The 26,129-nt window shown below is 42.8% G+C and overlaps 4 protein-coding genes and 1 non-coding gene across 6 annotated transcripts; 4 read left to right on the forward strand and 1 right to left on the reverse strand.

Annotated features, from left to right (window-relative positions):
- Window positions 1-344: 344 nt before the first annotated feature.
- Window positions 345-4,744, forward strand: LOC100820991 (dnaJ protein P58IPK homolog A). 2 transcript variants are annotated; one of them, XM_003565150.4, is made up of 9 exons: window positions 345-544; window positions 909-1,074; window positions 1,664-1,865; window positions 1,973-2,133; window positions 2,278-2,371; window positions 2,459-2,671; window positions 2,960-3,040; window positions 3,851-4,069; window positions 4,156-4,744. In XM_003565150.4, the coding sequence occupies exons 1-9, from the start codon at window positions 478-480 to the stop codon at window positions 4,354-4,356; spliced, it is 1,404 nt and encodes a 467-aa protein (XP_003565198.1). In that variant the 5' UTR covers window positions 345-477; the 3' UTR covers window positions 4,357-4,744. The 2 variants fall into 2 exon arrangements, with proteins under 2 accessions (XP_003565198.1, XP_024314362.1); XM_024458594.1 differs by lacking the exon at window positions 345-544 and having other exon boundaries at window positions 935-1,074; window positions 1,659-1,865.
- Window positions 4,745-7,251: 2,507 nt separating this feature from the next.
- Window positions 7,252-10,561, forward strand: LOC100823257 (pentatricopeptide repeat-containing protein At3g16610). The gene is made up of 2 exons (XM_014898989.2): window positions 7,252-9,822; window positions 10,110-10,561. Exon 1 carries the CDS (start codon window positions 7,599-7,601, stop codon window positions 9,804-9,806), a length of 2,208 nt encoding a protein of 735 aa, XP_014754475.1. The 5' UTR covers window positions 7,252-7,598; the 3' UTR covers window positions 9,807-9,822; window positions 10,110-10,561.
- An 89-nt stretch (window positions 10,562-10,650) lies between these two features.
- Window positions 10,651-10,723, forward strand: TRNAK-CUU. The gene has a single exon. It is a non-coding gene; the product is annotated as a tRNA-Lys (tRNA).
- A 170-nt stretch (window positions 10,724-10,893) lies between these two features.
- LOC100823567 lies at window positions 10,894-12,649 on the reverse strand. Its single transcript, XM_003567513.4, has one exon. The coding sequence runs from the start codon at window positions 12,615-12,617 to the stop codon at window positions 11,064-11,066; it is 1,554 nt and encodes a 517-aa protein (XP_003567561.2). The 5' UTR covers window positions 12,618-12,649; the 3' UTR covers window positions 10,894-11,063.
- Window positions 12,650-14,586: 1,937 nt separating this feature from the next.
- Window positions 14,587-26,019, forward strand: LOC100821292 (E3 ubiquitin-protein ligase listerin). The gene is made up of 15 exons (XM_003565151.4): window positions 14,587-14,873; window positions 15,026-15,088; window positions 15,714-15,791; window positions 16,269-16,360; window positions 16,605-16,707; window positions 17,495-17,647; window positions 18,800-19,458; window positions 19,550-20,039; window positions 20,795-21,282; window positions 21,563-22,358; window positions 22,497-23,187; window positions 23,271-24,331; window positions 24,414-24,869; window positions 25,138-25,368; window positions 25,450-26,019. Exons 1-15 carry the CDS (start codon window positions 14,694-14,696, stop codon window positions 25,675-25,677), a joined length of 5,769 nt encoding a protein of 1,922 aa, XP_003565199.1. The 5' UTR covers window positions 14,587-14,693; the 3' UTR covers window positions 25,678-26,019.
- Window positions 26,020-26,129: the final 110 nt, after the last annotated feature.

A 26,129-nucleotide genomic window follows, 5' to 3' on the forward strand; every position in this document is an offset into this window, starting at 1 on the left:
GTTAGGCCGCTTCACACCATCACCGTCGTCCAATCATCCTCTTTTTCGCTCTAAACACAAAAAGACCAAAAGACACGGGCATAGCACAAAAAATCGCTATTTGCATAGAAAAAAAACAACAACATGCAACCGTGTACCGGAGTCCATGATATCACATGATCGAGCGGGAAAAAACATATAACCCCACAAAAAAAATACAGTTTCTCCAAAATATGTCGCTTAATTAAAAAAAATCGCTTCCAATCGGTAAATTTAAGACTTTTCACATGTGCGACATCCGGTTTGACAAGCACATAGTGGACACGTGTCGTGTGTTGATTGGATAGGCTACGTGTAATGTCCGTGCCGTCCCCCGGTGGAGTAGATTACCTCCTTCCTTCATCACCACCGCCTTGAGCGTCATCGCCGACGGCCGCCGTTCCTTCCCTCGTCCGCCGTTTCTGGTTCTCACTCTCGATCCGCCCCCTGCCCGCGGAGATGCTACGGCCATGGCGGATGCTGCTGCCCCTGCTCCTCCTCTACTCCCCCATCGTCTTCTCGCAAGGTAAAAAGCAGATTCGAACCCACCCGATCCCCATTCGCCTCGCAAAAGGAAAATGCCAACACCAGCACCAAATTCATCCCTGTTTCATGTAAATACTAGTAGTGATAGATTTGCTCTTCTCTGCTCTGCTTTTTAGTCGTCTTCCCTAGTTTTAGGATGTTACCCGTACGCTTCTTCACTTTTTATGCCTAGGTTTTCGAGACCGCATATGCTCTGCTCATATCCTCGACTGACTCGCTCGATCAACCATGCCCTACTGCTCTGGATCTCACATCACACATGCATGCCCGTTTTTCTTCTGCACTTACTTGCCATTACATCATTTAATTTTTGATCCAAAATCCTTTTTGGTGTGCGTCTTCAGAAGTCCAAGATAATGATCCCTCCACATTGTTCGAACGAGCCTCGGAGATGGTGAGCCTGAGGAAATATGACGGAGCGCTTGGCCTGCTGAATGCGGTCTTGGAGGTTGACCCGAATCATTCTGAAGCTTACAGGCAGCGTGCATCAGTGCTTCGTGACAGATGCAGGTACTCCGTCCGTCAGACTTTTCTTCTTGCTCACTCTTTTTTCAGTTTACAAGGCCTATCTCAAAAATCTCAAATTTTAAGTATATCACTCTTTTTTCAGTTTATAAGCCCATTTGTCCTGGAAACAAACAAAGATTAATGTAACTTTGATTCCCAAAAGCAACCAATATATAAAGAGATTGGTGTGCATGCATGCTTCAGTAATAATTAATCTAGCATCTAACTAGGCATTCCTTCGTTAGTGTGAATTAGGAATTGGGCCTTATAATCTTAATTTCTTTTCGGGTACCATACTGCCCATACTTTAGTACAAAAGATGGCGTCTAGAATCTACTACATCTTCCAAATGTTCCTCGCTGGTATGGTAGCCTAGTTTATTATGGTTCACAGCGAACTGGCATTTTTCCCACTTCTATTTGAAATTGAAATAAGATAGGCATCGTTCCTTCCATATCTTATCGTATCATAATTTTGTTTCTCCTCTCTCGGTGTGGGAAAATATACCTCCTAATGCCATTCCGGCATTGTCTATTTCAATTTTTCTTTATTCCTTCCTCACATGTCTAATGTGTTTTTTCCTAAAGTCTAGATACAAGGAAGCTGAGAGTGATTATAACAAATATCTGGAGCTAAAGCCTGGGACCGCTTTAGTCGAAAAGGAATTGTCTCAGCTGCTGCAGGCTCAAAATGCATTAGAATCTGCTTATGGCCAGTCTGATGCTGGAGACTTTTCAAAAGTCCTGGAATACGTCAAAAAAATTGTGCTCGTCTTTTCTCCAGGTTGCTTAAAGGTAGTATATTCCAAAGGTTATTATGCATATCTAGTAATTATGGGCTACCGAAATACTATGTGCTATCCTGTCTCAGTAACCTGCAGTAACAACCATTATTTCTTCAGGCAAAGCTTCTCAAAGCTAAAGCATTGCTAGCACTGAAAGACTACTCAAGTGTTATTTCGGAGACAGGATTTATTCTGAAGGAAGATGAAGATAACTTGGAAGCACTGTTACTTCGTGGTCGAGCATACTATTACCTTGCTGATCATGATGTTGCCAACAGGTAAAGTATGCCTGGTGTTATACATTTGAAAACTTGGTGCTTCCATACTGGCACAGACTACAGACTCATAGTGCAGCAGTAGATAACACGTGAAGTTGTGAACATTAACTATGTGCCACACCAATAACGACACACTCTGTCTAGGCACTATCAGAAAGGCCTCCGTCTAGACCCTGAACATTCAGAATTGAAGAAAGCATATTTTGGGTTGAAAAAACTTCTGAAGAAGACTAAGAGCGTGAGTATTGTTTGATTATTTCTTTGTATGAATTAATTTGGATTTTACTAGGTCAATAATAAATGCAATCAAATGGAATGCATGCAGGCTGAAGATAATGCTGCCAAGAGTAAGTTACGTGTGGCTGCTGAGGACTACAAGGCAGCACTAGCAATGGATCCAGACCATACTTTGTACAATGTACATCTTTATCTTGGGCTATGTAAGACTCTGGTCAAACTTGGAAGGGGCAAGGATGCAATCAACAGCTGTACAGAAGCACTCAGCATAGATGGTGAACTTGTTGAAGCTTTGGCTCAGGTAACAACATTACTTGCCTACGTTTCTTCATAGTGCAAATATAGCACATACCGTAGGTCCTCCTGCTTTTCCCACTACTTGCCCATATTAAACTGTAGCATCGGGGAAATTGCAATTACTACACGCAATACTGCAATATCTTGCAGTTTCAAGTAATATATTTTTGGTTTCTGGAGCTATGTCAGGAAGTTGAAGTTACACATTAGCTCATTTATCAGCATTGTGCCAGATTTTGCAAGCTTGTTACTTTAACTGTTTCTCGTATGGCATCCTTCATATTCGTTCCAGAGAGGTGAAGCTAAACTTCTCTCAGAAGATTGGGAAGGTGCGGTTGAGGATCTAAAAGAGGCTGCTCAGAAATCTCCGCAGGTGAACTTTATGCAATTTTGTTTTCTGTCCTGAATAGTTCATGGCCAAGCTCATTTATCAGCATGTCTTCTTTTTACTGAGGCTGCCCAAATCTCTTAATATTTTTCAGTCCATCAATCTGACGTTCCTTTTAAAACTTATTACTTCATGCAGCTCTTTGATTTGATTTCACAAAAAATTATGTTTCTGTTGGTGTGATTTTTGTTATACCCAATGTCTTTTGATTTTAAGAATGCGATGCTCTGAATGCAATTACATTGTGATCAAATAGGTCTGTTATGCTCAATAAGTTATTATACGTGTTCACAAAGTTCCAAGTGAATGAACTGTCTGGATTTAACTGCTTGGATAGATGATGATAGATCCTTGCATTATGGAGTGGTAGCATCTTGTACTTCTCCAGTACGTATATATTCATCCATGCAAGTTCCCCCCTAACTAGTTGACTCCCTAGTCCCTACCATCCCATTTTACATTTTTTTAGACGCCCGTGGAAACCTGTGTTGTCTTTTAGTTGCAGCGATAGGGGCGGTTGTAAGTTGTTTTTTATCAGGGCCTGTGGGTGCTGTGCTGGATCGAAAGCTTGAATATAGTGTTATTTGCAAGGTGCAATTTGTCGTTAAAAATTGATGCTCATGTAAATTGTTTGGAGAAACTAGCTGTGCTATGTTTTTTTTCCTTCCCTGTCTTTTATTTGAGCATTATACCCATTGGAGCGTTTTACTAATCTTGTACCTGCAGTCTGCAGACTTGGTTTTTCTGGATTGTATAAATAAATAATCGGTGAGTATTTTGTTTCACACTGATCAGGACATGGGAATCCGAGAATCACTGATGAAAGCTGAGAGGCAGCTTAAGATGAGCAAAAGGAAAGACTGGTATAAAATCCTTGGCATTTCGAAGACAGCATCAGCCGCGGACATCAAACGCGCGTACAAGAAGCTGGCGTTGCAGTGGCATCCAGATAAAAACGTAGAGAACCGAGAGGAAGCGGAGAACATGTTTCGGGAAATCGCGGCTGCCTACGAGGTACGTATGCATTCAGGTGCAGGCCTTTCGGTCTTGTTAATTGTCAGAACATATATGTTTTTGTTAAGCAAAAAGTATACATGCAGGTGCTCAGCGATGAAGATAAGCGTGTAAGGTATGATCGAGGGGAGGATGTGGATGAGATGAATATGGGAGGAGGAGGAGGAGGTGGTTTCAACCCCTTTGGGGGAGGAGGACAGCAATACACATTCCATTATGATGGAGGATTCCCTGGGGGCGGTGGGGGAGGAGGATTTCCTGGAGGCTTTCAGTTCAACTTCGGCTAAAGCAAAGCAGTCTCTCTTATTATATACTGATACTGATGGATGATGTCTTTTTGTTGTTGTTGTTTTAGGATCTGAGAGGTTTTCCGTTTAGCAAATCACCAATTGATTTTCCTATCAAATTATATATCATCAATATATACGTCGGGACTGTGGACCAACCTGTCAATGGAAATGGAATGGAAATAAGCTAGCAGTTTGGTCCAGTGAAACGCAGGGCACGAGGACATGGCCTCTCTTCTTCATGGCTTCCTCCTTGTTTGCCACCATTTTCGCTGACTATATATTTTTTTTCGAAAAGGAAGGAACATTCCCAGCCTCTGCATCAATCGATGCAGACAGCCAAAATATTTTTTTTCGCTGACTATATATATAGCTCGCAGCTTCTGGATATCTCGATTTTTGGATACCGTGAACCCCTGATACACTGTTACACATATTTTTTTTGCCGTGTGGAAAATATCAACGTTATGGACGTTTTACCTGATATTTGAGAATCTGTGTGTTTTTCATTTACTGTGACCCTGATGCAATGTTACGTGTGATTTTGGATATCATGTTTCCCGTGACACATACCGGCATGGGAAAATATTGCCGTTTGAGGTGTTGTTTTGTGGGTTATAACTCATGATTTTTGGATATAGTTACCTCCCTTGCACAATAACATGGCGTTTTTGGTAGATCGAAAAAAAAACTTGGAGTACTAGTATTTCCTTTGTCGGGCTGTTTTCGTGACCCAGACACTTTTGTGGCCTAGTTCACGTTACGACTGTAGTTCACTTCACTTTGCATGGCGCCTTTTCTTGTTCCAAGAACGCCATGCGGCCTCGACTTCCTCCTCCGGCCCCCACCAAACTGGCCGCCGCATGCTCCACCCCATCGCCGACGACCACCTCCCGTCTCTTCTCCACCGCCGTCCACCACCCTTCTGCACCATCCTCCGACCTCCAGCACCATCAGCTCCACAACATCATCGCGTGCGGCATCGGACCTCCAGCACCAGCAGTTCCACCACATCATCGCGTGCGGCATCGGCGGAGGAGAACATTTTTTTTTAGGTAGGGCGAATTCCTGACATTTACTATTTTTCTAGGTTTGCAAAATATATTTAAAAAAAATTGATTGTCCAGACTTTATGATGGATTTTTATCTTATACATCTTATCATATATAGTCTGCTGATATTTATGTTAAATATAAATTTTCCTCATATTATATGTCAAATCGACCATAATCGAATGATCGTAATAAAAAATATCTACAACATAGAATATATGGCTACTATTCTGATGCAAATAGTTCTTGAACGAAGTGAGCAGATTACCAACAACTTAATTTTTTATGAGTAAATATATAGTTATTTTTACTTCCAAAGATACTTTCATACTTTCCGACCTAAAAATAAGTAAATATTTTGCATAATAAACAACGCCTTCTCCATACTTCGAGAGATATGTTATCTTATCAACAAAAATTACACGATCTGAAACATGGTCTGTCAAAATCAGAACTTACTAAAAGAAAAATACACCACCTGAGCATGATTATCACATCTACTGTTATCAAGTAAGATGATTTTTATATCAACTTTCTTTTTTTACAGCATTTCTATATCAAGTTTCATTAAGCAAGAAATACGATTAAAGGAATGACAATTAAGACATCAGTGAGCAATCGTACATGGACATCAACATTAGATAGCCAAAATAACTATAGTACGGGAAGTTGGGTCTCTTGAAGAGCTGGTCTTTGTTGGCCATATCGCCGTCGATTGCGCAAAGGCACGCTGGAACGCACACGCACCGCCTCACGCGGGCATCACCGTCGAAGGATGCAACAATTGACCAGCCGTTGCTGTCTCCTATGACATTTTTCTCAGACCCGGTCCAAATGCGTAGCTTGACAAGTCATCGCCAGTGTTGTCTCTATTGATCTAGAGTTAAAATAGTTGAAACTTTGCAGATTTATTTTATACAGAGATGCAAATACAAATTCACGCAAAGAAATGTACATCTAACAAAGATTTAATAATTTGTCTTAGAATTAATTCGAATAGCTAACAATTTGATGCAATGGTTACAGTACCTAACATGAGTTTGTCATTCTTTCGTCTATCATGTATTTCTTAAACAGTATCACTAATCCCAGTTTAATACATTGTTCTTGCGTTTTATAAGTTTGTGAACCAGGGTTCAAAAAAGCGCTAAGCGAGCGGTGAGGCACCGCTGAGAGGAATTGAATCTTAAGCGTTCCGTACAGACTCTGTTTCTGAGCGAGTTGGCGGGATTCTTGGAGAACATCAAGGGGAATTGGAGAATTTGAGAGACATTGTTGCTCGCCCAGAAGAAATTGGCGGGATATTTGGTGGGAGTCCAGGGGAATAGGAGAAATTGGCGGGATTCTGTTTCTCGCCCAAATTGACGGAATCCTTGGAGGAAAAAAGGCGAATTGGAAAAATTGGAAGAATTCTTGGAGGGAATCAGGCGGGAGAGAGAGAAGCCGTCCCTGCGGCTGAGAATAGTGATAACGAGCCTTATCAGCCCTGAAGTAGTCGCTTATGGCCTGTTTGGTTGGATTTAAAACTGTTTTTTTTCTTTTGGCTTATAAGTCACAAAACACCTATTTAGGTGATTTTGACTTGGTTTTTACTTATAACATCGTCTAAAAATATTAAGTAAAATGTGAAAAGCCAAAGCTGAAAGCATCTAAATAGATACTTTTGTGCTTAAAAACCAAAAGTTAAAAAGCGGTTTTAAGCCCAACCAAACAAAGTCTAAGCGATGCGTTTTCCGACCGATTAAAGCTTTTGCGCGCTTAAGTGATGTTTTTTTGAACCACTTTCATGCTGCGGACTAAACTGTTATGACGGAGCCACGAAGGGAGTAACCGTGTGAGCGAGCTCGTTTACTGCTCCCTCCCTCTGCCCCTCTCCCTCGTCGGCAGTCGGCTACTATGTCTATACCCCCTCGGCCCTTCCCTCCCTCTCTGCCGAGCGCTCCTGGATCTTCTTCCTACTCGGCCGAGCACCGCCACCCATCACGCTGCCGAGCGTCCATCGTCCTCCTCCTCGCGCGAGCGCCTCCACCGCAGGTTGATCTCCCCTTCGATTCTCTCGCTGCCGACCGTTTCTCCTCCCATGACACCACGAACGGATTCCGCCCTTTAGCTCCCCGTTTCATAATCTTCCCCAATCCGTAACTGAGGCAAAAATCAAGGCCCTACCTTGCCCTACTGGGTCCTCCGCCCATGGCGTGTGGCGACCTCTCCCTCGCCCGCCACCTGTTCGACCAAATCCCCGCCCCGGGCATCCATGACTACAACGCTCTCATCCGCGCCTACTCCCTCCGCGGGCCCGCCCTCGCTCTCCGCCTCTACCGCTCCTTGCGCCGCCGCCGCCTCCCGCAACCCAACAACTACACCTTTCCCTTCGTCCTCAAGGCCTGCTCCGCGCTCCTCGACCTCCGCTCCGCCCGCGCCGTCCACTGCCACGCCGCGCGCGCCGGCCTCCACGCCGACCTCTTCGTATCCACCGCCCTCGTCGACGTCTACGCCAAGTGCGCCTCCTTCCGGCACGCCGCCACCGTCTTCCGCCGCATGCCCGCCAGGGATGTCGTCGCCTGGAACGCCATGCTCGCTGGCTACGCGCTCCATGGCAAGTACAGCGACACCATCGCTTGCCTCCTCCTCATGCAGGACGACCACGCCCCCAACGCCTCCACCCTCGTCGCGCTCCTTCCGCTCCTCGCCCAACACGGGGCGCTCTCCCAAGGAAGAGCCGTGCACGCCTACAGTGTCCGTGCCTGCAGTCTCCATGACCACAAGGATGGAGTCCTCGTCGGCACTGCCCTGCTCGACATGTACGCCAAGTGCGGACACTTGGTTTACGCCTCCAGGGTCTTTGAGGCCATGGCCGTCAGGAACGAGGTCACTTGGAGCGCGCTGGTTGGAGGCTTTGTTCTATGTGGCAGAATGCTCGAAGCCTTCAGTTTGTTCAAGGACATGCTGGCTCAAGGCTTGTGCTTTCTTTCTCCCACCTCTGTCGCCAGTGCTCTTAGAGCCTGCGCAAACCTATCTGACCTCTGTCTCGGCAAACAGCTGCATGCTTTGCTCGCTAAATCTGGCCTCCACACTGACCTGACTGCTGGGAACTCGCTCCTCTCAATGTACGCCAAGGCTGGGCTGATTGACCAAGCGACGACACTTTTTGATCAGATGGTCGTCAAGGACACCGTCTCTTACAGTGCGCTTGTATCAGGTTATGTGCAGAATGGCAAGGCAGACGAAGCGTTTCGAGTCTTCAGGAAGATGCAAGCCTGCAACGTACAGCCTGATGTTGCGACAATGGTGTCGCTGATCCCAGCTTGTTCACACCTGGCAGCATTGCAGCATGGGAAGTGCGGCCATGGTTCTGTCATAGTCCGTGGAATTGCATCAGAAACCTCCATATGCAATGCCTTGATAGATATGTATGCAAAATGTGGAAGGATTGACCTCTCCAGGCAGATTTTTGATGTGATGCCAGCTCGGGATATCGTGTCTTGGAATACTATGATTGCAGGATATGGAATCCATGGACTCGGGAAAGAAGCCACTGCATTGTTTTTAGACATGAAGCATCAAGCTTGTGAACCAGATGATGTCACATTCATCTGCTTAATTTCGGCATGCAGCCATTCTGGACTTGTGACTGAAGGAAAACGCTGGTTTCACATGATGGCACACAAGTATGGTATAACTCCAAGGATGGAGCACTATATCGGCATGGTTGATCTTTTGGCAAGAGGGGGGTTCCTTGATGAAGCCTATCAGTTTATCCAGGGCATGCCACTGAAAGCAGACGTTCGTGTCTGGGGAGCCTTGCTTGGAGCTTGCCGCGTCCACAAGAACATTGATTTAGGAAAGCAAGTGTCTAGCATGATTCAGCAGCTAGGACCTGAGGGGACCGGCAACTTTGTTCTGTTGTCCAACATATTTAGCGCTGCTGGGAGATTTGACGAGGCAGCAGAAGTTAGAATAATACAGAAGGAACAGGGTTTTAAGAAGAGTCCTGGCTGCAGTTGGATCGAGATAAATGGCTCTCTACATGCATTTATTGGTGGAGACAGATCTCATGCACAATCATCTGAGATATATCAAGAGCTGGACAACATACTGGTAGATATTAATAAATTGGGTTACCGGGCTGATACCAGTTTTGTTTTGCAAGATGTTGAGGAAGAGGAGAAGGAAAAGGCACTTCTTTATCACAGCGAAAAGCTAGCAATAGCTTTCGGCGTCCTCACTCTTAGTGAAGATAAGACCATTTTTGTTACAAAGAATCTCCGTGTGTGTGGAGATTGCCATACTGTTATCAAGTACATGACCTTAGTCAGGAAAAGGGCTATAATTGTCAGAGATGCCAATAGGTTTCATCATTTCAAGAATGGACAATGCAGCTGTGGAGATTTCTGGTGACAGCAAAAACAGTCTGGTTCGTGACATCCTGTATCAATGAATCAATCATTCCATTACATCTCTTGAACAGTCAAGCACTGTTAGGAATATGCAGTGTATGGTGCCAAGTTTCTATGTTCTTGCATGCCCTCACAATGGGTGATCCGAATGAATTGATGCCATAAAGTACAAATAAAAAAATCATCGAGGCATGTTAACCAGTTCAAAAAATCAATGATCTGTAACACAAGCAATGTCCAAATTGACGACCTTTCTTTCAACAGCTTAAGTGGCCTAATTAATGCTGCTATGTTTGTATTACAGGAGAACGGGCTCCTGGAATACTTAGAGAAGATGTACACTTGAGGCATAACAGGAACAAGTTGGAGTAGAATATATGGTCAGTTCTAAAAAATGCTAGATCTGCTGTTAGATGTTGGGATAACCAGTTGGTGGTCAATTGGTTGAAGTTGCTTCTCAAATACTCCCTCCGATCCATAGTAAGTGTCGGGAATTTAGTACAAAATTAGTACAACTTTATACTAAATCGTCGACACTTATTATGAATCGGAGGGAGTAGATAACATGGTCCCATATATAGCCATTGGTGATGGAGCCATGGCACAACCTGTCTTTCTTCCCATGCTTTCAGTGGTAGTGGCAGGATACTCGTTAAGCTGAGCATGTATGCATATCATTATATGCCACCCTCTGTTAGGGTTGGGTACCTGCGCAACTCACCAGATAGCTAAGATCCTTGGCTTTCAGTTTTTTCATGTCAGTGCTCTAACATTTTTTCCTTTTTTTTTTGTCAATGCAGAGAGTCAATGCGACAATAATTTAATTCCAAGTACTAAATTTGTCAGCCCGTCTAGCTCAGTTGGTAGAGCGCAAGGCTCTTAACCTTGTGGTCGTGGGTTCGAGCCCCACGGTGGGCAAACTAGTTTTTGGCTTCTTTTTATTATGAAACATTTAGATTGTAGTTCTGATGGGCTTTTTTTCGTTTACAATGAGACTTTTTTTACAGCCGTTTACAATGAGACTTGTTCCATAATGAAATCTGAATTTCTCTCCAACCTCCCGTATCGAGACGTATACACATGTCAGGTACAAGAATGCAAAAAAGGTGTATTTTAATTTCTCAAAATTCAGCAGGGCAAGAACTAGAATAGATTACAGTACACAGGGAATAGCTCTGCCGATACAACGAGAGAGATCTAAAAGCTAAGTGTAGTTTAGTGATGTAACCATACATATACTAGTACTACATCTTACCGTTTATGTATGTATAACAACAGGGACAACAGGAGGTATTGTTGTATCTGAAGCCAAAGCACCTGCAAATCTCAGTGGTTGTTGTTGTTGTTGCTGCTGATGCACTACATGATCACCATGGCTTGGCATCTGGGAGCTGGCATTGGAATCATCATCTCTGCGGCGATACAGGATCCTGTCTTGCACAATTTGATAGGCATCAGCGGTCCTAACCTCCTGGGCAAGAGAGCAGGGGCAGCAGCACAGCCACTGGAAACAGTCGGTCACGTCCGGCTTGCCACAGCACGAGTCGTTGGCAGGAAGCCTGAACCTCCTGCGCATTTGGATCCTCCAGAAACCACCATACAGCAGACCAAAAACACACAGAAGGATGCCACCCAGCCCGAGCGCATCCCTGACCGCCTCATTGTCGATGTTGATCGCTGCCAGGTTGAAGATGAAGAAGGGAGCCAAGCAGAAGAGGATGAAGGTCACCATGTGCACATACATGTTGCCAAAGCCCAGCCTACTCATGTTCCATCCGAAAACGCAGCAGCTGCAGAACAACGAGAGGTAAGCAAGCGAGATGTCATCCCACACATCAAACACGCCGCCCACCCATTGCGGTTGCGGCTGCGGGCTACGCTCCGCGGCATCTTCTTCGACTCTTTGTGCAGCAAAGTAGTACCTCTTCTCAATGGTTTTCCGTTGGAGCTGTGGACCTGACTCTTGGTCTGCGGCTTGGGCCTCGTAGTCTTTCCCAAGAGGACTCAGGTTGTTGTACAGACCAGCAACAGCTGGTGCACATATTGCAACTGATATGGTCAGGCCGACTCCCACCGGAGGTCGTTTGCTTCTCGGATAGCCAAGGTTGAGGCCACACAGCGCGTACTGCGCGAAGCAGTTGAGATGGAGCAGCAGAATCACAACCATCATATGCTTCCTCTCATTGGGCTTGCAGCTCCCATCTTTGCAGTATGTTTCTCGGAGCGCAAGCATGTCACCGGCTCTCCAACGGCACAAGAGTGCCAGATGATAGAATCTCCTTGGATGCTGGTATAAGCACATAAGGGTAAACAATGCATTCAGAATCTGGTTGCTAACTTCAAACCATGTATCTCTCTGAGGCTTATTTGGCAAAGCACGGTTCAGCATTCCAGTCATGACCATAAAAAGGATGGCCCCTGAAACACCAACAGCAACAATCCACATGAAAAGAGCCATGTTCATAGGATTCTTAATCCACTCTTTGGACTTATCCCACACGGAGCTCCAATCAATCTTCTTGGCCAAAGGTACCGCAAAACGTCTCAGTGACCTTCGAGACACAACTGGCTGTGAAGAACCGTTTCTTTGCTCCCCGACGAGCATTTGTTCTGTGGAACAAGGTGAGCTTGACTGCAAATTAGACTCAGACGATGTAAAATTGTAGGAAGTGGATCTCGATGTTTCCAAGAACCCTCTTTGGGATGAATCAAAATAGAGGGCTATGTGATCCTTCACAACGGTATTTCCAGGTCCTCCTGCAACTTCTTCGTGTATTTCAACATCAAGTTTCTGATTACCTCCTGTAACCATATTTGACAGACTGGAGGCGTGACGACAGTTGCTCAAAACCTTAACGAGTGGACTCCAGATTCACCATGAATATATAGGAACTAAGCAGAACTTCTTCCCTTCAAATAGGCATTTTTTCAGTGGAGTCTGAAGAGTTATTATTCTTACAGGCACCGAGACAAGAATGGTCCGCCGTCGAAAGCACGCCATTACCGGTGGGTCTCAGTTCTTCCCATTTGAACCAGAACTTAAACTAGTTCACCTCCGGAACTGCGTGGAGTTGGGTAAATTTCCTGCAAAGTTGTAGAATTGCCACTTACTAACTTTAATACGGCAAAGCAAAAGCCGTTTAGGTAGGAAAAATGAAACGGAATTGTTTCGACAAAGATACCTATGTCCAATAATGTTTTTGTTGCATAAAGATTCTCATGTACTGGTACTAGAGTAATCTGAACAAAGAACCTTACAGTTTTTAAAAGGACTGAAAGGATCTCGTGGGGGGAAACAAGAAGTCTCGCGATCTCAGACAAATTTTGCTACAGAAAGATAAGATAGGCAACAACTTTATCTGCTGAGGTCTTCGTCTACTGCAGCTAATTTCTAGCTTATTCCAAAAAAAAAGAGGTTTCTTTACAATTACACGAAATGAACAACCAATTTTGCTACAGATAAGCGGAGTACCAGATAACAACGATATACAGGCGCCATACCTTGGGCCAATTTGTTTTGCTTCGGGCGGCGGCTGAACAAGAAAATCTTTCACTTGGTGTATCTTCCCAGCTAGAGGACTAAATCATAACCAAGGCTAAAGAGAGATTTAGGAGAAGGGAGCCTTGCAGGAAAGCGAACGAAGAATTCGTGGAAAGTTGGGCGGAGATTCAAGAGAAATTCTTTGATTTGGTCGCCTCCGCCTCTGGCTTGGCCACCGGGACGGCCAGGAGCAGAGAGAATAGAATACAAGAGAAGAGAAGAGAAGGAACAAAACGTGTCGTCGTCAAGCTCAAGGTCAGACAAAGAAAAGCCTCTGTTCAATTCAACCTTTGGGGGCTCAACAAAATAGTCGCGGAAGGGTGTTAAGTTTTGGCTATTCATCAGATCTTTAAGCGCCAAGGCAAACTGAAACCTTGGCTAAGTTTAGTTTTGATCTCCAAACAGATTTTGACTCTTCGCTTTCGATATTACTCCTTAAGTAGAAGATAATTCATCACAGTTCTTTTTTTTATGAACCTATCGCCCAAGGCATTTATTTTTTCATTGACGATAATAAATCTGATTCATGATAGAAAAAAACTGCAGCACGAGCACAAGCATGTGCCATCTTATTTGCAGTTCTCCTAGCAAAACACAAATTGAAACCCTGAAAAGAAGAGACCCACGACTTCATCTCCCGAACGATCTGGCCACACACGGACCGATCGACCTCTTTGTTGTTCCATGCGTTAACGACGACCTGGCAGTCAATCTCAATCTCAATGAACTGCCACGACTTCTGCAGCACCAACGACATCGCATCCCGGCAAACAAGCAATTCCACTACAGCCGGTTCAGACACATGCCCGTACTTTCGGCATTCTGCGCCAAGGTATACGCCCTCATCATCACGCACGACGATCCCTGTGCCAGCCACCCCGTGCTGTTGATTAACAGCTCCATCAGTGTTCAGCTTAAGCCACCGAGGAGCCGGCCTGGACCACTTCTGCAGAACCCTATTTTCGTGTCCGGCTAACCAACTTTTCGCTACTTTCGTGTATATCGTTTCACAATGGATTATAAAATAAGTTCAGCTCATGACATGCCAAACTAAGCCCAAATCATGTCATCACCCCTTGAGGTATAAACGTAATTTAATTTTGTGAAGCAAAGTTTATAATTTAATTTCAGAGGCAAGCCAACTTTTAATGGTTAGAGATAACTTAACATTTTGTAAAAAGAAAGCTTGTTTTTGTAGTAACAAATAAAATGGTAAAGCGGGAGCCGACTGACTGCCTGGTAAAAGTCGGCGACTCCTAAGCAAGCGTCTCCCTTTCTCTCGGCTCTCGCTTCGGGGCGAGGCGGAACTCCGGCGGCGGCGGCGGCGGCCGGTCAGAAGAAGGATCGATGGGCAAGAACAAGGGCCGGGCTTCCAGCAGCGGCTTGGCGGCGTCGCTGCTGCCTGACGCCCAGGGCGCCGCCGTCCCCACCGTGGGTTTCGGGGGCTACCACGGCGCCTCCCGCGTCGAGCCCGCCGCCCTGCCTTCCTCCTCCGCTGACACCGATGCTCCGATTCGCTTGCCTCCCGTAAGCATCACCATCTCCCCTAAACCCTAACCATGACCACCACACCACCCACCCACCGCTAGCTTCTCTGGCTGTGTTAGGGTTTTGATTTGGCTCGTTTCCTCGGTAATGTTGTTCTCATGCCTAGCTTGTTGTTTGAATCTCATTTCAAGGACGTGGATGGTGAAGTGCTGCAGCACCTAAGGAGGCTCGGAAGGAAGGATCCCACAACAAAGGTTTCCATCGTGTTCCTTTTCTTTTCCCCCTTTCTTTCTCCAGCTCAAGCTCTCGTAATGCTCGTTCTCTTGTACTGCCATTAGCCCCATCATGGCTTGCACTCAAAACAATCTTGCAATTATTATTGTCTTCATATAAGATAAATATGTCTAGAGGATCACACGCTTTCATAAGATCAAAAGATAGGTATCAAACTGTCAACCACAAGTTCCTTCTCAGAATAAACACCCTGGGTCCTCAAAATGAAGTGAACTTACGGCTGATACTTCCTGCACATGAAGTTCTTCTTCCTCTATAATAACTTATGCTATGTTTCTTCTTGACTATATTCAAAATTTGGCAAAGCATCTACAAGTCCACAACATGGAAACCATATTCTATCAGTTAGATGTCATTTAACGCTGGTTCTTCTTTGAGGTGATCGTGCTAAATCATGTCTTACACTTGATGCCTTAATCATTTTAGCAGAAGGTTGATTACTCTTATCATGTCTGTAAATCATTTTTTGCCTGAACCTATGAATGGTAAAAGTAATAATGTCAATGTATTTGTTGCGCTGATAAATGTTGCAACAACTGATTTTTCTTAGCATGTCACTTTTTTCCTTTTTCTTGTTTTATGCAGCTCAAGGCATTATCTACCCTCTCTATGCTCTTTGCACAAAAACCTGGTGAGGAAGTCGTGCAAATTGTTCCACAATGGGTATTTTTCTCAGTTGCTCTGTTTACCTTGTCATATAGACTTGATATTCTTTAGTAATAAGTGAAATTCTTTTTATGAATGATTCTTTCCTTAGCACCATCTGTAATGTTTATGCAAGAATATGCCAATGGCAGGGTAGTTTTGTCCGAACACGCAATGCCATAGGTGCAGATTAGCATCTGCCTCAATATGTGGTAATCGGTTAACATCTTTTGCATCCTGATTCACGCATTGCTATATCACATGTTGGATCTATGTTTTCTAGTGTCCAGTTGATCTTAGTAAGCTTGAATGCTGTTAACAATGGATAAGGACAGAATGCACGGTTCTTGTTAAGTTCTTTGCTTGAGTGTTTGGTGACAGACTATTGTTTTTTCTGAGTACTTTGTTCCTTTGATGTACTGATTGTATTCATGTTATGCTTATGCAGTTTCCAGAAAACATGCACCTAACATGTTTACCTTTTTCATTGTGTAGGCATTTGAGTACAAGAGGCTGTTGCTTGACTATAACAGAGACGTTCGTCGTGCTACTAATGATACCATGTCTAGCCTTGTCATGGCAGTCAAGTATGACCATTGCCTTCCATTTAACTGATATGCAACTGTGGCTTTTGGTACAGTTATTAAAGATGTTAGACTCAGTATTCTGTTCACTCCATCTGTTTCTGAATAGTTGACGCTGTTGATTAAAATATGTGTTTCTAAATACATTAGACTTAAAATTCCCAGTGCATTCTTTTCCAAATTGCCCATGTTAATCTGCTACAAATTTTGCTGATCTTCAATGGATGTTTTTAACCAACTATTACAGGAAGGGTCTAGCTCCACATCTCAAGTCTTTGATGGGGCCTTGGTGGTTTTCACAGTTTGATCCTGCTGCTGAGGTTGCGCAGGCTGCTCGACGGTCATTTGAGGTGGTTATTTTAACCTTTGACTGGATGAGGCTACTGGCTGCAAGCCATTGTTAACTGGACCTTCCTCTAGATATGTTTATTCATTGTTCATCTGAAGCGCTTTTCTGCAGTAAAGCAAAACCCATTGGCTCAGAAGGAACTATTTTTCCTTGAAAATATGATTTCGCTGTGAATTAACTACCTTAAATGAGCCCTTGATGTAGTAGCATTAATTTAGGTGCAGATTCCTTTTTTAGGACAAGTCCTTAGAGACGATTGGGAAACTTGATTTTTTTTGTCTCTCCAGAAAGGCAAAAGATCGATATCTAAGCACATCAAGCATGCCAGCTATTTAGCCCCCTCATTGGCCTAACTTACTCTCATTATAAAACTGAAATGGTGAATATATCTTGCTTTCCTTGTCTAGTTTTATATGCTCTTGGCTAATATGTTTTGTTCATTTGCTGCGCTGCCTGTCAAAACATAAATTAGTAATGTTTCCACATATTTTTTAAGGGGAGATTATATGAGCATGGGTGGCTGCGGCCTGTGGATGAATACCATTTGTGGCTTGCACATAATAAGCAAGAGCTAAACACTTTTAACTGTACTACTATTCACTTCTTTTTGTGCATAACACAATTGGCCGTATTTTTGGATGAAAATTTCCAGTTTTACATGTTATAGCATGCACTGTATTCAGGGATATGGCTTTATCAACGTTTTAAGACTTTTAGGTGCCTCAACGGGTTATGGTGTTTCAAGTAGTCATATGTTACTCTCTAAATTCTTTCTACTTTATTTGTAGGCAGCATTCCCACAATCAGACAGAAGGTTGGATGCTTTAATGCTATGTGTAAAGGAGACGTTTGTTCACCTAAATGACAATCTGAAGCTAACAACACAAGCTTTATCCGACAAGGCTACACCGATGGATGAATTAGAAGATATGCATCAGAGGGTATGTTTTATGGTCTTAAATTATGTGGCATGCAATTTGCTGGTCCTTTTTTTTACCAATCTGTTCCAAGGAATATCTAGCTGAAATGGAAGTTCACAATTCAAACCGAATGAACGTACCCCCAAGTTTTTTCTCTACCCTACCTGCCGCCTTCTTTTTTTAGAGTATTAAAAAAGTATACCATTATATACAAAAAAATGTTTCAACTTTCTGGAGTTCTGAGGCTCCTCAGTTTTTGCGCTCTATGGGACATATGATGGTCTTTGGCTCATACTACTTATAAAGTTTTGAGTTGGTGGTGAGTTCAACTCGTTCCATCCACTGGCACTGATATGTGTGACCATAACTCTTGCAAAAGGGTCAAATATAAAAATGTAAGGGGATTCAAACTTAAAACCTTAGGTTCCCTAGCATGTGCAGTAGCGGCACCCGTTTGCCAAATTATACCGTCGTTCTTTTTTGGTTTCATAGCAACACATGGGCACTGGTGCTAGTTATGTGTAACCATCTTGGAGAGAGACCGCTGCTGACAGCTTGGAAATTAAATAGTGCTAGGAGCGCTCATGGAGAGCTGGTAGCGCTTAGCTGTCGTGACCATGATGCCCATCAGCAGGGATAACCCTAATCCTACTATGATTTCTCTCCCTGCACACACGGAGGTAGAGCTTTGGGAATTCTCTGGTTCGAGCCCGAGCGACTGAGTGAGCCATGTCTGAGAAACGAAGATTAAACCCGTTTCCCCGGAGGCAGTCCGATGAAGGATTTTTTGCATCTCCACAGACTAGGTCCATGTGCTGATGCAGGCAACTGAACACTGTCTCACAGCACACTCTGGTGCCAAATTATACCGTCCCTATGTGTCTCAGTGTGAATTTGGAGGAATATGATCTCGTCAGACACATATCCTTTTAGTTTTACTTAACAAGATTCAAGGTCCCTTCAGGAGTACATATTAACTATTAGGTCATGTTACTCAGACTGACACTTAAATGGAACTTTGCATTATGAAATAGTCAGTAATTTTATAATTTTCAGTATTATTCATTATGTTTTGTTTTTACTATGTATATGGATATAAATATATGGCCTTTGATTTATAATGCCCACTGTACTCCTAATACCTGTTGTCCTCTTTTCTATCTCCCTGTGTAGGTGATATCATCATCATTGTTGGCAATGGCAACTCTTATCGACATCTTACTAGGGGTGAAGTTACAAAATTATGGTGATGACAGTGCAAATACCGAAAGCAAGTATCATTCAAAAGTTCGATCTACCACACTGTCTTCCGCTGAAACTGCATTTTCTATGCATAAATACTTTCTTGATTTTCTGAAGTCAAAAAGTGCTGTTATACGGTCAGCTACATATTCGCTGCTTACAAGTTATATCAAATATGTCCCTCATGTTTTCAACGAAGAAGCCATGAAGATACTTACTTCCACCGTACTCGGCGCCTTCCATGAAAAGGACCCATTATGTCATTCTTCTATGTGGGATACAATTCTTGTTTTTTCTAGAAGGTTTCCAGAGGCTTGGTCATATTGCAATATTCACAAGGTTGTCCTTAATCGGTTTTGGCACTTTCTGAAAAATGGATGCTATGGGTCTAAACAAACCTCATATCCTCTCATAGTTCAGTTTTTGGATTCTATACCATCTAAAGCTGTTGCTCCAGAGCAATTCGCTTTTGACTTTCTACAAAATCTTTGGGCTGGTAGAAACCAGAGGCAGTTATCAGCCGCTGATAGTTTGTCTTTCTTTACTGCGTTTAAACAGAGCTTTTTGTGGCTTCTAAAAAATGTGCCGAGGTATCCCTTAAAACTTTCACTGGTTTATTAAATTTGGTTTCATTTGTTTGCGAGCTCTCAAGTTTCTGCATATCATCTTTCTCTCTTTCAGACATTCTGGAGGAGATTCTTCAGGTGATATTCATATCAAGCTTATAGTTAATGTTCTTGCCAAAATTGCTTGGTCTGATTACCTTCAGTTATCGCTATCCAAAAACCTGGACACAAGTCCCAGTTTGCTTTCTGAAGAAGCAACTACTGATGATTGTCAGCTACCTCATAAGAAGTCATTGTTGGTTTCAAACATGCGCCAGCCGACTTACTATTATCAGGATCTGGGGAGATGTATCATTGAAATATTGGATGCTATTTCAATTACAGAAACACATCTGTTGGATGTTGCTTGTGAGTCTCTACTGAGGGACTATTTGGACGTAGTTCATCAGGGGGAAAATCTATCAAAATTTCAGGAGCATGTGGACCAAGTTGCATATTTCTTCCGTTCTTTGGATCTGCTCGTTGTGCATAACGGTGGAACATGGCCGCTGGAAAGCTTAGCGAGACCACTGGTTGAAAAATCTCTGCCAGCTATCAAGTCCATGGTAAGCCCAGGCGCTGCATCCATCCATCTTCTGTTGAATCTTGTTTGTTTTTCTAGAGGTACTTTTCGTATTATAACCGTAACACTAATGTATATACACCATTTATTAGATCGCATTTGACCCCTTCTTTTCTCTAATGGATGGTTAGCATCGAATGATCTCTTTCCCCACCTGGTCCTATTTTGTTCATACACTGATTAGCAACTACACCACACGGTTACACATGCAACTGTTCATAGAAGTTTCACACTGCACACACTCGCACACACACATGGATGGCACACTGAATAGTGCAACTGCGCATGTAGATTTAGTTGTAAAAATGTCAAGTGTTTTACGTTTCTCTGGAAATTGTCTCTTACATGCAAACATTCTCTGTTAGAGTAAATTCAGACATGTGGGTGTTTCATTGGGGGCCACAGTGCTGTAAATTCTAGATGTTGTTGAGTATAAAGTTTAACAAGTATGCAGTTAAGATCTTGGGCATCCATGCATGCATGCATGCTTTTGGTGGGGTTGGTCCACAGGCCACAGCTCTGAAACATAAATACTTCTTGTTAATTATTTTCAATTTTTAGAAGTTTGTCACCAGCTTCATCATGTTTGTTTAATGGTTCCTCAAAGTGTGTAATGCTAATATTGATATACACTGCAGCAAAAGATCTACTGCAAGTTTATGTTACATCATGCCGACATGCAAATTACTGGGCAAATTATTTGATTATATATATATTTTTTCTTTCACTTTGATGCAGGATACCCCAAGTCTTGTTAAACTTCTTTTAATTTTGGTTGAAATATTTGGGCCTTCCCCCCTATTCTTGAAGAACTCTCAGAAAATTGATGATAAATCAAATGTTGAGCCTTATCTGAAGGTATTCAATGGTGACTTTATCCCTTGGTGCTTGGATGGGAAGTATAGCACCTGTAGCTCAAAGATTGATTTATTGCTGTCTTTATTTCATGAAGAGTGCTTCTTTGACCAGTGGTCTTTGGTTATTGAATACACTAGAGCTAAACAAAAGTGCTCTGTTGATAATAAGAGCTCACAGACAAGTGACCAATATGAACTGCTGGCACTTATACTTCAAAAAGTCAGAGAAAGAATTACTGGGGAAAGGTTGAGAAGTTTGCAGAAAAATGGTTCGTTGCCAGAACATTGGCGGCATGATCTATTGGATTCTGCTGCAGTTTCTGTCTTCTGTAATTTGCCCACTACAGAGTCTCATGTACGCTTTCTATGGTATGTACTTATAACTTTGTATCTGCCCTGTTATGTGCTTTCTCGTTTGTGCACATATTCAGTGACTTCTTTGTTCTTCAAATTTGTATTGAAAGTGCATGCCTGGATTGAGGGCTCGTATGGGCTTAATAACAAAATGTTGTAGTTCATTTTGATTATCCAACGGTTGAAACTGTAAAGTAAATTCAGTTTAGTAGGGTTGCCTAGGGCTGATGCCTGATGGTCCGTGTATTATGTAGTTATATGTTTGACTTGAGTTTTATAATATGTGAACTTGTAGTGCTGCACTGGGTGGCTCCAGTCAAGATGATCAAATTTGTTTTCTCTCTGCTGAGGCTGTTTGCAAAATCCGTGGATCCATTTTGAAGTCTTTGGCATCGGTACTCATCACAACAACTTTTGAGTGGACAAAGTCTGCACATTTTCTGTTGTCACCTGCTGAACCTGAGCATTGCGTCAATCTTCTAGAAGGACAGTCGTTGTCAGCAAACATTGAGACGGCTCAGTTCGCTTTGGAAGTATTTGAGCATAGCTTGTTTGCCCTAAGGATAAACGAGGAAGATTCAATATTTTCTTATATTCTGTCCACTTTGTTTATCATTGAATGGGAATGCAGCATGGGTATAACTCTTGCAGAAGATGCTTTGAAATATCATAACGACGAAATCAGTGTCAAGGCTTCTACCTCAAGCAGTTCAGATGATCATTTGGATGAGACAATGCTTTTGAAGGCTAGCCTTGCAGAACGTATACATGCTTTTCGCCAAAGATTAAGCCCATCCTTTTGGAATGACCTTCATTCAGGCACTTTGACTAGGCTGGTAAATATTCTAGTGCAGTCTGTCAGGTATGCTGTATTTCAGACACAAGACTTACTTACTGATAGGACAGCAGTCTTATGTTCGGAGTGGGTGGTAGACATGTTGAGACTCATCTGCCTTGACCACATAAAGTTGCAATGTTTCTTTGATCTTCTGTTATCGGAGGGAGAATACTGGCCGCTCTGGGTGAAGCCGTCTTTACGAAATGGTCATGCATCAGTGATCCAATGTGATCCAATTACTGCAGATGAAGTTGTAAGAATGTGCTCTCCTCTTACAAGCCCCCCTCCCCTCAAATTCTCATCTAGAACATTCTCTTTCTCTGTCTGTGTGTTTGTACAACTGTACTATTTTCTGAAGAACTAAATGTACCTAATATATCTTTTGATGCAGGAACTGAAACACCACCGGTTTGTTGCTTTTGTTGACAAGCTTGTTCTGAACCTTGGCTTTAGTCAAGTGATTTTAGGTGTTCCAGGAAATCAACAGTGTGGAACATCACCATCAATTGATGTTACTTCACCTGTTTGTTCCTTCTCTAGAGCATGGGTTGCTGGTGAGATGATTTGCACTTGGAAGTGGAAAGGGGGAAGTGCACTGAGCACATTCTTACCTGCTCTGGTTCAGTACATGAAAACAGAGTCATGTCTTGAGGTCAGCATTGTGCCCCTGTTGCTTGACACATTACTAGAAGGGGCCCTTATGCATGAGAGTAGTGACTGGGTACTGTTCAACGCTTGGCATATCTCTGACAATGAGATTGAGAAAATCCAAGATCGTTTTCTCCGTGCTCTTGTGGGTCTGTTATATACAACTTATATCAAGGACTGTATTTGGAGAGAATCGGATGCACTTGTATTTTTTGAACAGCTACTGAGTAGTCTTTCTATTGGTTCAACAGTAAATAGAAAATGTGTGAGGACTCTTCCTTTCATCATGTGTACAATCATCAAGCCCTTGACAGAAAAAATGAGATTGAACGAAGCTTCTCCCTACTCTGATTTGGTGGGAAAAAGTATATTGAGTTGGCTTGATGAAGCCATCTCTTGTCTGTCATTGAACCCAAGTGAAGTAACACAACAAGGTAGGCTACGTTTATAATTGTCATAGATCGTACTAGTACAATATGCTTTTACAATCAGGTAATATATTCTGTTACTTTGTCAGATATTGAGGACTGGATTCAAGTGGTCCTATCTTGCTTCCCGTTGAAGATAACTGGAGGAGCCCCAAAACTGTTAATTAAGTTTGAACGACAGATCAGCGAGACAGAAGCATCATTACTCCTGAGTCTTTTTCTGAGGTACCAGACTTTCTATACTAGCACAGATCCATTGCTGTTCTCCAGTGGATCTAAGCTATCAAAAACAATTGAACTTCTGAGTGTGAAACTGATAGCAGTTATGGTTGGCTATTGCTGGACGAAACTCGGTGAAAATGATTGGCGTTTTCTGTTCCGTACGCTACGTAAGTGGATTGAATCTGCTACTTTGCTTGTTGAAGAAATAACAGATGGCATCAATGATGCTGTAATAAACCAGAAACCAGAAGATACCTTGGAGAAGCTTAAACTGACGGCCTGTACTGTAGATGAGCTAACATTTATTTGTGCTGAATCTGCTTTGGTTACATTGTGTAACCTCAATCATCTTGACAGTCTCCGTGAAACAGAAAACTCCCAAGCTATTCACCTTATTGGGTCAGGGGAGTATGCAGAGTGTAATGACAAGATGATGGAGAGTATCCTGCGTTTGTTCTTGGCCTCTGCTGTTTCAGAGGCAATTGCAAAATCTTTTAGTGAAGAGGCTTCATCCATCATAGCTTCAACTCGTCTGGTTTATTTGCATTTTTGGGAACTAGTGGCATCATTCATCGTTTATGCTTCACCACAGATTAGAAGATCTGCACTGGAGTCTATGAAACTGTGGGGACTTGCCAAAGATTCAGTCAGTGGACTATATTCTATTCTTTTCTCCTTGCAGCCAATATATCATCTACAGTTTGCGGCTTACTCCCTGCTTATGTCTGAGCCCCTCTGTCAAATTTCATTAGTCAAAGGGTGTTCTCTGGAAGAAAACAGCCCACCGTGTCAGGAGTCTGACATGGGTCAAAGTAACGAGTCGTTGCCAGATTCAGAGAAGACCCTATATATCAGAGACGAACTCTCTGCCTTGATTGAGATGCCTACTTCTGAACTTCTGAAAACAGATCTGACAGCTCAACATAGGGTAAAACTTATTTGCATGATTTAAATTCAGCAACTAAATTTCTTTGTCCGTGTGCTAATGGTTCGTGTTTTCACGTCACTAGGTTGATGTCTTCGTTGCCTGGGCATTGCTGTTGTCCCACCTGCAGTTACTGCCATCATCATCCACTACTAGGGAAAAAATACTTCAATATATACAAGATAAGATTAGTCCCTGCATATTGGATTGCATTTTCCAGCATATCCCATTAAGGACTGCTGCACCTAGCGGGAAGAAGAAAGATATTGGGCTTGTGCCTGAAGCAGAAGCTGCTGCCAAAGCTTCTAAAAATGCCATTATTACATGCTCGCTGCTACCGTATGTGGAATCTCTTTGGCCAGTTGGGGTTTTGCAAATGGCCTCGCTTGCAGGGTCATTGTATGGGATGATGATTAGACTACTTCCTTCCTATGTACGTACATGGTTTACTAGCTTGAGAGATCGTTCATTGTCATACTCAATCGAGTCCTTCACTAGAGCATGGTGCAGTCCTCCTCTTCTAGTGGACGAATTTTCTCAGGTATATGCATGCTGTTTTGTCTTTACTTATGTTAATTGTGGTAAAAGCTCTCCTTGTTAATTTATCGGCTTGATTTAAAAATAATAATCTGTTACGCATAAGATATTGTAATGATGACATTACAAGCGGGCACTAATAATACTTGAGTTTCAGTAACGTGAGTTTATAGACTAGATGTTATGTCTGAGCGGGTGCAATTACAACTTAAATTCATGCTCGGAGGAAGCATTGTATTTGCCCCTAAAAATAATTTTATGGCACATTACAGGTCAAGGACTTTGTTTATGCCGATGAAAATTTCTCGGTTAGCGTAAACCGGTCGGCATATGAAATTATTGCTACATATAAGAAGGAGGACACAGGAATTGATCTTGTTATACGTCTCCCAAGTTGTTACCCTCTGCGTCATGTAGATGTTGAATGTACAAGGAGTCTGGGTATCAGTGATGTGAAATGTAGAAAATGGCTGCTTTCCCTCACGTCATTCGTCCGTAACCAGGTAATTCTTGTTATCAGAAGAAAAGAAGAAGAAAAATGTTAAATGGAATAGATTGATTATGATATGCGTGTTGTGATGCAGAATGGTGCGATAGCCGAGGCGATCCGCACCTGGAAAAACAATTTCGACAAGGAGTTTGAGGGTGTGCAGGAATGCCCAATCTGCTACAGCATTCTCCACACGAGCAACCACGGCCTCCCACGGCTGGCATGCAAGACATGCAAGCACAAGTTTCACGGCGCCTGCCTTTATAAGTGGTTCTCAACATCCAACAAATCAACATGCCCGCTATGCCAGACTCCTTTCTAGAAATGCTCTGCAAGGAGTTACTGGAAAACATTGCTGTTGGGACTTGGGATACAATATGAGTTTCTGGCTCTAGTAGCGGATGAATTTTGGAACGCTGCCTTTGCAATGCAGCTGTATGACAACCTGACCTCGTGTATGATCGGTCTCTGTTTTGCCCCTTAGTTACCACTTTAATGTTAGCTCAAGGATTTTAGAACATTTCTTACAGCAGTGATTCAAAGGTTTCTTTTGTCAGATTTGCTTTCATAGCTCATGTTTTAATCAGTGCACATTATGCTTATAAATTTTGGTGATGTAATCCCCTTCATATAGATTATAAATGTACATAATTATTTAAGATCAGTCTGGTTTAGTAAAAACTGTTGGGATCTAGCGATATAATTTCCCCTTTTAAAACATGGTTATTGCACAATTCCCCTGTAACACATGGTCGGTGATTATGAGAAAGTAAA

This window comes from Brachypodium distachyon, chromosome 2 (genome assembly GCF_000005505.3).
Source record: "Brachypodium distachyon strain Bd21 chromosome 2, Brachypodium_distachyon_v3.0, whole genome shotgun sequence".
Lineage (NCBI taxonomy): Eukaryota > Viridiplantae > Streptophyta > Magnoliopsida > Poales > Poaceae > Brachypodium > Brachypodium distachyon.

Coding starts and splice junctions, on each gene's coding strand:
- LOC100820991 (XM_003565150.4), top strand. CDS start 478: ATGCTACGGCCATGGCGGATGCTGCTGCCCCTGCTCCTCCTCTACTCC. Junction 1,866..1,972: donor TTTCTCCAGGTTGCTTAAAG/GTAGTATATTCC, acceptor TTATTTCTTCAG/GCAAAGCTTCTCAAAGCTAA. Junction 2,134..2,277: donor GATCATGATGTTGCCAACAG/GTAAAGTATGCC, acceptor CACTCTGTCTAG/GCACTATCAGAAAGGCCTCC.
- LOC100823567 (XM_003567513.4), bottom strand. CDS start 12,617: ATGGTTACAGGAGGTAATCAGAAACTTGATGTTGAAATACACGAAGAA.
- LOC100821292 (XM_003565151.4), top strand. CDS start 14,694: ATGGGCAAGAACAAGGGCCGGGCTTCCAGCAGCGGCTTGGCGGCGTCG. Junction 24,332..24,413: donor ATCTGACAGCTCAACATAGG/GTAAAACTTATT, acceptor TCACGTCACTAG/GTTGATGTCTTCGTTGCCTG. Junction 25,369..25,449: donor CGTCATTCGTCCGTAACCAG/GTAATTCTTGTT, acceptor GTTGTGATGCAG/AATGGTGCGATAGCCGAGGC.
- LOC100823257 (XM_014898989.2), top strand. CDS start 7,599: ATGGCGTGTGGCGACCTCTCCCTCGCCCGCCACCTGTTCGACCAAATC.